The 16,133-nt window shown below is 39.7% G+C and overlaps 1 protein-coding gene across 1 annotated transcript in view; it reads right to left on the bottom strand.

Annotated features, from left to right (window-relative positions):
• Nucleotides 1-16,133, bottom strand: part of NSF (N-ethylmaleimide sensitive factor, vesicle fusing ATPase) — a 150,301-nt gene that overhangs the window by 29,178 nt on the left and 104,990 nt on the right. The window contains exons 14-15 of the mRNA XM_070389994.1: nt 11,337-11,493; nt 7,979-8,112 (exon numbers count right to left, since the gene is read on the bottom strand). Coding sequence (XP_070246095.1) covers nt 7,979-8,112; nt 11,337-11,493 — 291 coding nt within the window. The remainder of the gene's footprint in view (nt 1-7,978; nt 8,113-11,336; nt 11,494-16,133) is intronic.

Here is a 16,133-nt window from a genome sequence, read left to right on the forward strand (position 1 = left end):
GAGAGTATGGACATCTCGTAAGGCTGAAACCATGAGAGGGAAGAAATCTTCAAGGAGAAATGGTAGAAGTAGAATAAAGGGCTGAGGACTGAATCTTGGAGCGTTGTTCTGTTAACTCATTTAACAAATATTTTTAAATTCATATCGTGTGTCAAGCAGTAATGAAGGCAATGGAGAGAGTAATAACTAAGGTCACGTGTAACTATGATGAAGCACAGCATGCTGATGTTAGCGGAGACACAGAGGATGTGGTGGCACACAGCACAGGAGCTGTGGGGCCCGGGGCGACACCACGCACATCCTACTCTTTCTGGCACGTGGTCAGACTGCACTTTCTCAACCCCTCGAGTCAGGGATGATTATGGGGTTTGCGTTGGGTACTGAAATGGGAGTGGAGTATTTCACTTTCTGAAAGGAGCTTCAAGAGCCATGGCTTGGTTCATTCTCCTGCCTTGGCTATCAACAGAATCACACGTGCGATGGAGCCACTATTACCTATCAGCTTGAGTCTCTGAGAAGCTGCAACAGAGCTTCCTCTCTGAGTTATGGTGGACATGTAGTGTGAGCAAGAAATAAACTCTGTAGTGTTAAGCCCCTGAGATTTTGGGGGCTATTCATTATCGCAGCATAATTTAGCCTATTGTGACTGATATAAGAGCTTATGAAGTTGATGATGGTCTCCTAAATTCAGGAAGTGACATTTAAGCTGAGAACTGAAGGATGAACAATTCACTAGGAAAGAGGGAAGAAAGTGTTCTAAGCAGTGCATATCAATTATAAGGAGGCACAGAGAAAATCCAGGAGCACTGCAGGAACTAACACAGTCTGTAAGAACTAAAAGGAAGAGGGGTCAGCATTGGTGCTGTGTGTATGGAGAGTGGCGGGTGAGAGATGAAACAGAAGAGAAATGGAAGAGACATGGAAAAGTTTAGAAGCTGTTCCACTGCAGTTCTCTGCTCTTTTTTGAAGACTGGACTAATAGCAGCCAATGTGGCAAACTCAGGTGATTTCTAGAAGTCATTAAAAATAATGCTTGGCTCTTTTAAAACATTTGCTCAGAATCCTACTGATATGAAGGGCTTTGATGCAAGCATATCATTCTGTCTGACAGACTGTAATATCGTGGATTTGAGTCACAGGGGCCCAGGACATTGTGGATGGGATACTGCAGTAGTTCTACACTTTCTCTGAATCAGCCCCTCTTCCTCCTCAAAGCTTATAGAGCTTATAAACATTACTTAGGACATTGCTGGGGTCTGAACTAATGATAAATTTTCACCAATTTATCTCAGATACTGTGATTCACAAAGCATTTCAAATCATTTCACAGCTGACTGCATGGGCTACCTCTAACATTTTAGAAGAAAATACCTACAGCCTTTAATGTAGTTTGTTTTCGTTTTTTTACAGACAGTTCTTAATGTACTAATTACTACCATGGGGAGAGGAGTACTCGCAGCTAACTCTCTTAACAACATACTAACCATGACAAAGGCTATGCAATTCCAGTTGTAACTTGACCAGTTTCAGTTGACTCTGCTTTAATTTAAATACACACACATCTTTCACTTCTCTCACACACATTCTTTCCCACAGGTAGTCACAAGTGTAAGATAAGGTCACCACTATTCTCCTGAACCCATGTTTCTGCCTAGTCGCCTCAGCCTCTCCCACTCTTGGCTTCCTGGCCCTATGCTAAATAAGGAGATATCAGGATTCCATTGGCAAGTGTATGCAATTGGCTGCCAGACTAAAATCTGAGATATATACATACTGAGTGGGGAAGTTCTACCATAACTGCAGACAGATAAACCCCAAAAGGAGGAGAGATGTAGAAAAAGTAAAACTGCACAAACTGCCCCAGCTCAGACACAACAACTAAAGTGCTGAACCTGCCATCAGTAACAGCACCCGGTGAATACACACTGCCTTCTCCAGACCAAAAGCCAAAACAACATTTAGCCAGGTGGGCTGAAGCTGGGGCTACTGCTGGTATCTTACAGACTCTTTAAAAAATTAACTTAAATTCTGATCCTTTCATGTAGTAAGATGAAAGTACGATGCTCAAGTTTTTCCTGCTGGAAAGGTTATCAGGAGGGGATCACAGAAGGTATCATGCAAAGTAGGATACCTGAAAGAGGGGAGCGGCTGGAAAAACAGAAAAACCATGACTGCACACAGCAAACTGGAGGATATAGTTTTCCCAGCTCTATCAGGGAGTTTCCTAGAGCATGTAAACTTATCAGAATATTTGTATTCTGAGAGTCAGGTGAGAAGTCTGAAAGAGAAGGCTGAAGAAAAGAATGGGGAGAATGGAAGAAAGAAAAAAAGTGTGGCGAAGAGTGACAACAGTCAACAGGGCAAAAACGAGAGGTCTACTCTAGAAGATGAAATCACAAAATCCCACAGTCTACCTAGCTGTGGACATAAGGGGACTGTCGTCATGAACCTCTTTGGTGCCTCCTCTCTTGTGTGCAAAGGCAGGCTGTGGGTCATGAGAGACGACCTAAAACGTGGGGAGCCTGGGCCGGTGGCAGGAGCATGCTGGATGCACTGGGAAAGGAGGTATGGAGCTCCTGTTGCCGAGGGCTTGGGAGCAGGTCTGGTCATGGACCTTGAGGGTGCCAAGAGCTCTCAAGGCCCTGAGCCCACTCCTGGAATCTTCACATGAGCTGGGAACCACCTGTGTATAGGGGAGGGGCAGCAGCTGCAGCCTCTGGAGTCTATATGAATGCAGATGGAACATGCCAGCATTAGCTCCACGTTAATCCCAGTCTTTTAGAATCACAAACCCCAGCAAAGCGTACTCCAAATAGAGTCTGACCTCCATTTTCTAGAACCTCTTTAAGGCTCTGAGGTAAGTGAAGCCAAATTCTCTGGTTCTTTCGGGGCTGAAAGAGTTCACTCAATTCAGAAGTGGTTGGCATGAAGTATTGAGTTAGTAGGAATCTGTTGACAGTAGGAATTTGATGACTTAGAAAATCCCCAATGTAGTAAATCTGTCAGCAATTAGTTGAAAGCATACTCTAATCATATTTGGTAGCACATAAAAATGTAAGTGAGCAAATTCAAATCGGTGCTATCAGTAATAATCTCTCGTTTCTAAAAATAACTTGGGAGTAGACCAAGCAAACATTAGCTGTCTTCTAATGAAACTGACTCAGGAAGTGGACCTAAACTTCTGGCAAAGCGCTCAAGCTTCCTGGAAATGACCTCAAATTCCCTTATTTGTTCTCCCTGCTTTTCAGGAAAAATTCTTACAGTTTCACAAAATATGAGAGACAGACTGAGTGGGATATCTTTAATAACATAAGAAGTCACAAGGTCTGAAAGTTAAGTTCTACTGAAGAGCTGCACAATCCTCTTTTGCGTGCCAGACAGATACAATCGTCAGAAGACAAAGTATATTAAACAAAAAGAACAAGTATTGCCGCCCCCCGACCCCCAGCAGTACAGGGACCTGTGGTCACTTACAGGGTGTCCACTTGTCAGTTACTGCAAGCACACTCTTCAACAAATCAGCTACATGATATATTAGGATGTTAACCAAAAACATCCAAATTCTGTTGCTTAGTAACTGCTGTCAAAAGATCCAATTTCCAGTTCCGCTCTTTGTATGGACTAAACCATGAAAAGAGGAGGATTAGGCACCATGATTCTGTTCTGTGCAGACTACAATTTGCAGTGGGATTTACAGGAGGATATTCAAAGAAGATTATTTCTTTCTTGCAAAGCTAGTGGAAAGGAAAATGTCTTCCATTAATTTTCAGTCCTTTTAAAAATGAGACTATATGACCTTACTAACGGGTATAGTTTTAGAAATCACAAATCTTTTACTCGATTTTGTTCAAACAATGTAATCACATCAGACTGTCCTACTTCATCTCTATACTGACTGTATACTCAGAAGGCATCAAGATCTACTGCATTGTTATTTTTTTTCATTTAATGCCATTAACAGAACTAGAAAATAGGTTTTTTTTTAAAGTATAGATGCAAAAATGGATAAAGAAATTAAATTCTTTAAACAGAATAATGTTGGGGAAACAAAAACAAAATACGGGAGAAGAGAAAGATCTGTAAATACTTCAACTATCTTAAGGGAACATATAGGGTCTCCTCCCCAACAGAATGTGAGAACAATACCTCATACAGAGTTTGCTAGTATTCAGGAGTTTACCTACACAGAGAAAGGATTTATTAAGCAAATTAAGAAGCAGAATTGAATCGAGTATAAACTACTTTCATATGTTTTAGCACCAGAATCTGTATGTGAATAAGAAGCAATAGCTTAATTGCAATTTAAGGTCTGAAAGTTAAGTATCTTAATCTTAGATACTCATTATAGCAAGCCTAATAGCTCTCTCCACTAACAAAAACTCTTGGTTTACGTAACAAAACCAAGCAGTAAAATGATATATAAAGATATTATGGGCAAGAGTCCAAGGAAATTGATATTCTTATACGATGGGGCTGCGAGTATAAATTGGCACAACTTTCTTAAGAAGGTTTTATAAACATTAATATTTTTACATGTTTTAATAGCAATATTTATCATAAATTTACACCCATTAATATTTTTACCTTAGCAATCTCAGCTCTAAGAATTCATCCTAAGGAAATAACCAGAAATGTATGTACAATAATAATGATAAGTAAGAATAACCACTTATTGAGCACATATTATATCCCAAGGCACTGTATGATACAGCACAAAAATCACCATCTCATTTAATTCTCCTAACAATCCTATGAGGCACCTATTGATATTATCCTCATTTTGTAGATGAGAAAACAGAGGTTTACAGGTTAAGTGACTATTAGAGCTGGTAAGCGCAGCGGACCTGGGATTCAAATTCAGGTCTATTAGAAACTGAAGTCCAAGTTCTCAGCCAGTAAATTTTGATGCTACTCTCATAAAAATGTAATAAGCAAATGGGGGCAGTCACTGAAGTTCTGGAGAAGGAAATGGCGACTCACTCCAGTACTCTTGCCTGGAAAATCCCATGGACAGAGGAGCCTGGTTGGCTACAGAACGTGGGGCTGCAAAGGAGTCGGACACGACTTAGTGACTAAACAGCCACGAATGAGCGTTCTACAGAATACTGTTTATAATTGTGAGAAAACTTGGAAACAACCTAAGTGTTCAACAAAAAAGGAATGTTTAAATGGACATTACACAGATATTAATTCAACATAATATTCGGATAAATTTTAATGAGAATGAAAAAATTTTATAGTAAGTGGAAAAAAACAGTATGTCCAATGTGATCACCAATACATAATACGTTGTGTGTATGTGTGTCTGAGAAGATGATGGAAGAACAAATATGGACTTTATTTTCTTCTGTGTTCTTTTCTGCATTTTCTAAATTATTTTTGAAATTGGGAAAAGCTACATTTTGGGCGTGGGAAGGATATACCTAAAAGGAAAGAACTTTCTCCAGAATGATAAAAATTATAAATTATTTGTGCTTTGGGGGAAAAAAAGACACCGGCTTTCCATTTTCACAGTAAAAAAAAAAAAAAAAAAGAAGGGAAGAGAACAATGGTGGGAGGTAGACTAGAACGTCTAAAGAATGGCATTTATATTTCATTTTCAAAAGCAAACTGGAAGACTGAGCACCTTCAGATGGGTCTGAGCCCTCAGGCTTTTGTCAAGCTATCATTAGGCAACAATGTGAAAACTATTTGCAGGGAAAGACTCTGCAGTATTTCTAATAAATTTCTAAGACACCTCTGCTTCATTCTTTTCTCCATTCTGTTCTTTAGTCACAGAGAATAATATTTTTCTCCAAGGAAAACCCAAAAAGTCTAAATATGAATTTACTATACTGCTGAAGCAGAAATATTTTTTGCAACTTTAAGAGTATACAGCTGATCCAGACAGTGAATCATGAATCCAAATGATTTTAAGTAAGCTGGTATAGACACATTTTTATACTCCTTAGCCTTCCACTCATCTGAAACCTTACCTTGAAAGGCTACAACAATTTAAAGATTAAATCATAAGTTATTAAGTCATTAATTTAACCATTTAAGCCTCTAAAATCAGCACATATTACCTTCCCCCCTCAAGTCAATTTGCAAGAGATTGAAATAATAAAAATGATAATATCTCACACTTACAAAGCTGCTTTGATGTGCAGGAGCCTAAAATACTTTTAAAAAAACTTTATAGAAAAGACTAGCACCATCCACCCACATCTCAGAGTACATCTGAGGTAGAACCTGGCAGCTGGTGAAAAGCAATGGAGTAAATTACCATCTGCACAGAAGACTACTTTTAAACAAGTATAAGAGATAGATGGAGTTAGGAAAATACAAACAGAATTAGCTATTCAATTAAATGGGAGGTTCAGTGGCTACGAGTCCAAGAGCTGTTTAAATTTTCACCAAAAGAAATGGTTTAAGGGTTCCCTTTAGAGGGAAACATTATAAAAATACAAAAAAACAAAAAGAACAGCAACCCCATCTACATAAGGGAGGTTACTGGTCCTAGAGATTCTGTCCAGGTCTTCGCAGGAATGATAGATACTACCGGTTTCATCTCAGACACCAGTCCTGTGTCTTATGATATTTAAGTTCTTTTTGTGTCAGGCAACAACATTTCCCTCACTTTCACACTCAGTTTTAACGACCTTGTGCAGAATGTTTATCTCGACGATTCAGTGTGCAGGGCTGGAATCCTGCTCCAAGCTCTGCCTCCTCCATCCATTTCAAGGAGTCGACACAAATGATTTTCTGCTGCCTGCACAAACATGAGACTCTTCAAACTTACATTTCTGGGGAGTCTGCTTTTGAAAAAATGTATTTTCCTCTTCAATCTCCTCCCTAAAGAAACACTTAGGTAATTCTATCCTACATCTTTATAAAGTGAGGGCCTAGGAACAAGGTAAAAGCACATCTGAGCTGCCTTTACTGGGTAGCAGTCCCATTCTCAAGATTCTTTTCCCGTAGTCTGGCAGGCAGATTCTTTACCAGCTGAGCTACCAGGGAAGGCCCCTGGCTTTCTCACATCTCTTTAACTTTTAACTTACAGTCATTTTTTATCTATAAAAAAATCAAGCTTGAAAAAAAAGTTTAAGTAAAAGATATACTTCAACTAGATATATAAAAACTAACCTTTCTTCAGTCTGGGAGTATGCAAAATCAGAATATCAGTGAAAATCAAGTGAGGTGAAACAGCATTAAGAGTGTTCAGCACTGATTTTTATTGTTTTTGTTTTTAATGAGCAACCACCTACTATCCAAATACCTTACACGGTACTTGCTTGAATGTGAGAGCGATGAACCAGACGATCTAAGAGGCCTTTCAGCACTAGGATCCTAGTCTATGCTGTTGTAACTTTCACCGGTGGTTCAAAGCAGCCATGCTAGGAAGGTGACAAATGGTACTTGGAGAAACGCAGAGACGAGGACCACCTGCCCCAGGTCTGCCGAGTGGACGCTGATTATTATCTGAGACATCACCATCTTTCTGTAGGGGTTTTGAGAATATCTTTCCAATGATATAACTTTGTTCTTTCCCAAACAATACAGTCAACTTAACTGACCGCAGTCTGATTTTGCAGATTGACAAGAGAACTTAAAAAATCCTAAATGAATTTGCTTCACTCTACTCAAACACACTTAATTCAGGCCTTTCAGTTGATACAAACTTAAAAAATGAAAAATAATCCTAATACATACTAAGTAAAGCATAATCTGGAAGATAAAGGTACTTTAATAAAAATACATTACAAAGTTAAATACTATATCTAAAACAGTCACTGTTTCCCTCCCCCCAAATTCTGCTGATAATTTCACTTGAGAAGAACATAACTGTTATGGCTTATATATATATACACATGTGTGTGTGTGTGTCTACATATATACATGTGCAAAGATAAATATATATGTACATGTGTATGTATACACACACATACACATACATCTAAAAGGTAGGAAGTCAAAATGAAAGTAAAAATCTTGATACCTTCTTCATGGCCTGACACTTGGCTGTCTCAGAAAAGCCAATCATCTTATCAGGAGAACAGATCTTGATGAAGGGGAAGTTGGATTCCTCTGCAATCCTAGCAGCTAAAGCTGTCTTCCCACTGTGAGGAGGGCCTGCATAACGACAGGAGCAAGTCAGGGGAAAAAAGCCAACCTAAGCAAAGGAGAACCAAACAAGTTTAAACTTTTATCCACAAAGTACTGAGGCCTCAACCAGCTGCTCATTAACATTTCCCGACACAATTTCACGGCAGACATGTTTTCTCTTATTAGCAACTAAACAGACTGATTAGCATTTCTCAAAAGTATGATGAAATATATTCCTTCTTTGTCACATAACCTTAATCTTTCAAGGTTTTGGCTACATATACAAAATGCAAGGGTTTTGCTTCTTTTAAAAAAAGAGAACAAGAAAGCATTCAAATGCATATCAGTACTTATTAGTTCTATCAAATCATTTGTCTGACAAAAAAAAAATACAATCTTCTTTGGAGATGATATTAGGGGTAGGGAAAATTGCCCCTGCTCAGTTGCTTCAGGCATGTCCGACTCTGCGATCCTATGAACTGAAGCCTGCCAAGCTCCTCTGTCCATGGGATTCTCTAGGCAAGAATAATGGAGTGGGTTGTCATGCCCTTCTCCAAGGACTCTTCCCCACAAAGGGATCGAACCCAGGTCTCCTGCGTCTTCTGCATTGCAGGCACATTTTTTATAGCTGAGCCACCAGGCTAGAAAACTAAAGACTCAGGTCTTCTCATGAAGGCAACCAAATCTATAAATTCACCTGTATTTAGACAACTCCTCCTTCCCTTCTGTGTAATAAAAGATGTTCCCCTCTCCCACCCATAAACCGATCAATTATTCTTTCCCGTCTTCTCAGAAACCTGACATTATCAACTGTACCCTCTCCCCCTGTGTTTCACCTCTCCCTCTTCCCTGGAGCCTTTCCAACAGCATTTAAACATGCTCTAGGCTACTGACACGACTGATGCGACTTAGCAGCAGCAGCAGCAGGCTACTGACAGTTTAATAAAAAAGACTCTTTTTTGACTTCACTACTTTCAACACTACTCTGCCTTGTCCCTTCAAAATGGAACGTCCCTAAACAATCATCTACTCCAGCTGCCTTCACTCACCGTCCAACCATCCTCAAACCAACCTCATGGCTTCCATTCCTATTACATGGCACAGGCTCCCATCAGGGCCACCAACGACCTCGATCTCACCAAATCCAATATTGTAATCTGTTGGCCTCTTAAGAGTATTTGATACAATTGACAGCTCTCTTCTTTCTTTAAATACCTTTCTTGGCTTCTGTGACAGCACGTTCTCTTTTCCTTCTCTTAACTCTGGTTATTCTTGTTCAATCTCCTTTGTCAACTCTTCCTGCTTTACTTAGTCCTTCAACATTGACACACCTCAGAGATCAGTCCTAGACCCCTCTTCCTTCTCAACCTTCCCTTTCTCTAAGTGACTCATCCACTCCCATGGATTGAACAATAGTCTACACACTGACAACTCATGAATGTATACTGCTAGCTAGACTTGTCTTCTGAGCATAGACCTACATATCCAGTGGGCTACTCAACATTTTCCATTCAATTATCCCATAGAATAGAACTGATTCAGTGACTCAGGGTATTTAAGGAAGATATTTGTTGTTTAGTCGCTAAGTCGTGTCTGACTCTTTTAGGACCCCATGGGCTGTAGCCTGCCAGGCTCCTCTGTCTATGGGATTTCCCAGGCAAAAATACTGGAGTGGGTTGCCATTTCCTTCTCCAGGGGATCTTCCCAACAAAGGGATTGAATCCACATCTTCTGCACTGCAGATGGATTCTTTACTGCTAAGCCATCAGAGAAGCTCAATCATCCTATAGGAACCTTGAACTTATGTGTCTAGAAATGAACTTGTGATCTTTGTTTCTGAAATGAACTTCTCTACTGGAGCTCCCACTCTTAGTAAACAACATCATTCACCAGCCCTGAATAACAGAAACCTGGGGATCATGTTTGATACCTCTCTCCATATTCAATATAGCTACTATTTCTAAGCTTCAGCTTCCTTATCTGCAAAATACAGACCCAGCAGCATCTACCCTTGAAGGACTGAAGTGGGGTTTAAATGAGAAGGTATGTGTAAAGTGCTAGTAGAGTGACTGGCAAACAGTTAAGAGTTCAAAGAATGTTAGCTTCATTATGCTTAATACTTAATAATTATTATAAAGTCTCTTTTATTCTACCTCCTAAATATTCCTCAAAATAGTCTACATGACTCCATTTCCTCTACTACTATGTAGCTTCAAACCATAATCAGCTCTCATTAAGACAACTGCAACTGCTTCTTACCACTGGTCTTTCCCATATATTAATATTTTTACCACTCCAATCCAATCTCTATCACAAAGTGGTCATGATGTTTTGAAAATACAAATCTGATCATGTCACTTCAGTGCTAAAAACCCTACAAATGCCTCCCCATTGCCCCTCGGATAAGAGTCTAAATCATTAACGTGGTCTACTAGGCTTTGCACGAACTGGCTCCTGTCTACTTCTTCAGTCTCACATTTTAGCCAGTCTCCCTTTCTGTTTCAGTCTCCTTCCAACCCTGGGCTTTTTCATATACTGGTCCCTCTGCTTAGAACACTGTCTCCAGTTACTCTGCCCAACCAGTTTCTCCTCACCCTTCAGGTCTTGGCTTAATGTGTTTCTCAGGGAGCCCTCACCCTCAGACCTTTGGAAAGAGCTAGATCCACTGTCATGTGGACTCGTTGAACTTTTCTGTTGTTCTACTAATAATCATAAAAAATAGCTGGAGAATAGAATGTCCTTCCTTTTTTTGTCTACCTGGTAAAATCCTCACTGATCCTTCAAAGTCTACACTGAACAGTTTCTTTGACCACTTCTGGGCAAGATGACTTGCATTCAGATACCCTTACACACAAACACAGTAGTTAGGCCTTTTTCACGACCAAACTGATCCCTGTGAATGTCTTTGTGTCTCCCACAACCAATTCAACGCCTAAAACATAGTAAGTACTCAGTGAATATTTATTTAACTCTTTTGAGTACTATGTGTATCAAAGAGTCTATTAAGTAACACAGAAATTTAGATACAGTCCTATAAGAAAATGAGTTGCTATCAATCATCAGTAACATTCTACTCCAAGAAAATTTAAATTTGTGCACAATATTGGAACACAGAATGGACTGCGATTTTCAGATCATGAACAAGTTTAGAACTGAAAATTCAGTTTTCTGGAATGTGCTAAACGGTTTTGTGTAAGTGCTTTTAAAAAAAAAAAGAAAACTTTTGATGCCATCTCATCACTTTTTCTCACCTTCCAAGAGGACGCTGACCAGTGGTGTGCGGTCACTGTTTTTAGTCTGTTGAACCAGAAGTTCCCCATCTTCTAGAACTCGAGTAACTGGATCACCCCATTTGATGATACCATTCATAATGTAACTTGCATAATCCTCTTGGTTTGTGCCAAATGCCTATGAAGGAAAAGGACAGTTTAATGCATTTTCAGCATTAGTATTAAGATTTAAATATTTAAAGGCATAAAGGATGAGTAATAATTCCTACATGCTAGTGCTGTAACAATATCTCATATTAATATAAAAACCCTGAAAAGCAAAACAAAAACAAAACTGTTTTATAATTTCTCACTCAACTTTTTACCCAATTAGGGGGAAACAGAAATAAATTTTAGAATAAGAAATAGATTTGGAATAAGAAATAGATTCTAGGCTCAGATTCTATGACAGCCCAAGCCCTCTCAATCTCTGAGATAGGGTATGTTCCAACGTGCTTGTTTTTGTAAGGAGGACATGGGCTGTTTCTGTTAAGAACAAAGGGAAAAAGGCAGAATATGGATTTAGAAAATGAAAATGGTTGACTCAGCACACAGAGATACTACCCTAACACCGACTGTAGGTGTCAGGGATTAAAATGGAAATATGAAATTGTACTGGGGCTCTGTGATGACCTAGATGGGTGGGATGGAGGGGTGGGTGTGAGGGAGGTCCAAGAGGGAGGGGATTTAAGTAAATATATAGCTGATTCTTGTCTAACTCGATGAAACTATGAGCCATGCCACGTAGGGCCACCCAAGACAGATGGGTCATGGTGGAGAGTTCTGACAGAATGTGGTCCACTGGAGATGGGAATGGCAAACCATTTCAGTGTTCTTTCCTTGAGAATCCCACGAACAGTATGAAAATGCAAAAAGATAGGACACTGAAAGATGAACTCCTCAGGTTGGTAGGTGCCCAATATGCTACTGGAGACCAGTGGAGACATAACTCCAGAAAGACTGAAGAGACGGAGCCAAAGCAAAAACAACACCCAGTTGTGGATATGACTGGTGATGGAAGCAAAGTCTGATGCTATAAAGAGCAATATTGCAGAGGAACCTGGAATGTTAGGTCCATAAATCAAGGCAAATTGGAAGTGGTCAAATAGGAGATGGCAAGAGTGAATGTCAACATTGTAGGAATCAGCGAACTAAAATGGACTGGAATGGGTGAATTTAACTCAGACGACCATTATATCTACAAGATATAATGGTCAAGAATCCCTCAGAAGAAATGGAGTAGCCATTACAGTTCACAAAAGAGTCCAAAATGCAGTACTTGGATGCAATCTCAAAAACGACACAATGGCAAACCATTCAGGATCACAGTAATCCAAGTCTATGCCCCGACCAGTAATGCTGAAGAAGCTGAAGCTGAACAGTCCTATGAAGACCTACAAGATCTTCTAGAACTAACACCCAAAAAAGATGTCCTTTTCAATATAGGGGACTGGAACGCAAAAGTAGGAAGTCAAGAAATATATGGAGTAACAGGCAAATTTGGCCTTGGAGTACAGAACGAAGCAGGGCAAAAACTAATAGAGTTTTGCCAAGAGAACGCACTGGTCACAGAAAACACCCTTTTCCAACAACACAAGACTCTACACATGGACATCACCAGATGGTCAATACCGAAATAAGACTGATTATATTCTTTGCAGCCAAAGATGGAGAAGCTCGATACAGTCAGCAAAAACAAGACTGGGAGCTGACTGTGGCTCAGATCATGAACTCCTTATTGCCAAATTCAGACTTAAATTGAAGAAAGTGGGGAAAACCACTAGACCATTCAGGTATGACCTAAATCAAATCCCTTACGATTATACAGTGAAGTGACAAATAGATTCAAGGGATTAGATCTGACAGAGTACCTGAAGAACTACGGATGGAGGTTCATGACATTGTACAGGAGGCAGGGATCAAGACTATCCCCAAGAAAAAGAAATCCAAAAGGCAAAATGGTTGTCTGAGGAGGCCTTACAAACAGCTGTGAAAAGAAGGGAAGCGAAAGGCAAAGGAGAAAAGGAAAGATATACCCATTTGAATGAAGAGTTCCAAAGAATAGCAAGAAGAGATACGAAAGCCTTCCTCAGTGATCAGTGCAAAGAAATAGAGGAAAACAATAGAATGGGAAAGACTAGAGATCTCCTCAAGAAAATTAGAGATAGTGTGGGAACACTTCATGCAAAGATGGGCACGATAAAGGACAGAAATGGTATGGACCTAACAGAAGCAGAAGATATTAAGAACAGGTGGCATACACAGAAAAACTGTACAAAAAAGAGCTTCATGACCCAGATAATCCCAATGGTGTGATCACACACCTAGAGCCAGACATCTTGGAATGTGAAGTCAAGTGGGCCTTAGGAAGCATCACTACGAACAAACCTAGTGGAGGTGATGGAATTCCAGTTGAGCTCTTTCAAATCCTAAAAGACAATTCTGTGAAAGGGCTGCACTCAATATGCCAGCACATTTGGAAAACTCAGCAGTGGCCACAGGGCTGGAGAAGGTCAGTTTTCATTCCAATCCCAAAGAAAGGCAATGTCAAAGAATGCTCAAACTACCACACAACTGCACTCATCTCACACACTAGTAATGTTCAAAATTCTCCAAGCCAGGCTTCATCAGTACATGAACCGTGAACTTCCAGATGTTCAAGCTGGTTTTAGAAAAGGCAGAGGAACCAGAGATCAAATTGCCAACATCCACTGGATCATTGAAAAAGCAAGAAAGTTCCAGAAAAACATCTATTTCTGCTTTATTGACTATGCCAAAGCCTTTGACTGTGTGGATCACAACAAACTGGAAAATTCTTCAAGAGTTAGGAATACCAGACCACCTGACCTGCCTCTTGCAGGAAGTCTGTATGCAGGTCAGGAAGCAACAGTTAGAACTGGACATGGAACAACAGCCTAGTTCCAAATAGGTAAAGGAGTATGTCAAGGCTGTATATTGTCACCCTGCTTATTTAACTTATATGCAGAATACATCATGAGAAACGCTGGGCTGGATGAAGCACAAGCTGGAATCAAGATTGCCAGGAGAAATATCAATAACCTCAATGGCAGAAAGCAAAGAAGAACTACAGAGCCTCTTGATGAAAGTGAAAGAGGAAAGTGAAAAAGTTGGCTTAAAGCTCAACATTCAGAAAACTAAGATCATGGCATCTGGTTCTATCACTTCATGGCAAAACAGATGGGGAAACAGTGGAAACAGTGACAGATTTTATTTTGGGGGTCTCCAAAATCACTGCAGATGGTGACTGCAGCCATGAAATTAAAAGATGCTTGCTCCTTGGAAGGAAAGTTATGACCAATCTAGACAGCACATTAAAAAGCAGAGACATTACTTTGCCAACAAAGGTCAGTCTAGTCAAAGCCATGGTTTTCCAGTAGTCATGTATAGATGTGAAAGTTGGACTATAAACCAAGCTGAGTGCTGAAGAACTGATGCTTTTGAACTGTGGTGTTGGAGAAGACTCGAGAGTCCCTTGGACAGAAAGGAGATACAACCAGTTTATCCTAAAGGAGATCAGTCCTGGGTGTTCATTGGAAGAACTGATGCTGAAGCTGAAACTCCAATACTTTGGCCACCTCATCTGAAGAACTGACTCATTTTGAAAAGACCCCGATACTGGGAAAGATTGAAGGCAGGGGGAGAAGGGGATGAGAGAGGATGAGATGGTTGGATAGCATCACCAACTCAATGGATATGAGTTTGAGTAAACTCCGGGAGCTGATGATGGACAGGGAGGCCTTGACGTGCTGCGTCCATGGGGTCACATAGAGTCGAACATGACTGAGCGACTGAACTGAACTGACAGCTGATTCACCTCATTGTACAGCAGAAACACAACCCTGTAAAGGAATTACAGTCCAATAAAAAATAATAAATAAAAGTAAAAACTTTTAAAAGTGTGAAGTGGTAATGAGGCAATCTTGTCCACATGAGTCTGGTGGTAGAGGACATAAGTCAATTTCACCAAGGTAAGTGTATGTATAAATGTAAGATTTAGCAAGCAGGAGAAATGAGCAGAGGTAATGAAAGACTGAAGGGTAAGGAAAGGTAAGTGATTGCTATATATTATAACTTTATTTGCACTATATATTGGGGCTTAAATCACATCCCTCTTCATTTTCAGCTTCTAATCTCAAATTGCAACTCCCATCAAACCAGCTGCCAAAAGCAGTTTAAAACTTTAGTAGCTATTTACTTAATTGAATAGCACTTCCATAAGGTTAGCAAGAGAAGAAATGAGTAGGAAAATAAAACCCAGTGTAATGTAAAAGTCATATACCTTGAGAATTTTGAATTAAAAAAAATTATCACAATCCTCAAGTTAATTTTTCATTCCCCAATTATGGAAAAATCTTAACAGTTCTTTAGAACATGCTCCTCATAGAAAGTCTTCCTTTGTAATATTGTCTCTAAACAGTATACAGTGGTCTCATCACTCGATCACCTTGCTACCAAATCACTTTTCAGACTACTCTTTGGTCTTTTCATACACTAGTGCTTTGATTCCTGAGTACTCCCTGTTCCAGATATGGTAAATTCAATGGCCCTATAAAAAGTTACAAGGGAAGAGCCTAATAAATACTGACTGGAAGGCTGTTGTAGAAAATATGTATATTGGCTGGTTTTTGTCTTTAATTACCCAAGATATATACTCCCAAGCCTCATAGCAGTGTTAAGATACCTGAACCAGAAAACAGTGACCCTCTTTAACTATTACATAACATATATAGTCATCCTTACTTATCCTGTCATTCACTT

The sequence above is a fragment of the Bos mutus genome, chromosome 19 (assembly GCF_027580195.1).
Source record: "Bos mutus isolate GX-2022 chromosome 19, NWIPB_WYAK_1.1, whole genome shotgun sequence".
Taxonomy (NCBI): Eukaryota; Metazoa; Chordata; class Mammalia; order Artiodactyla; family Bovidae; genus Bos; species Bos mutus.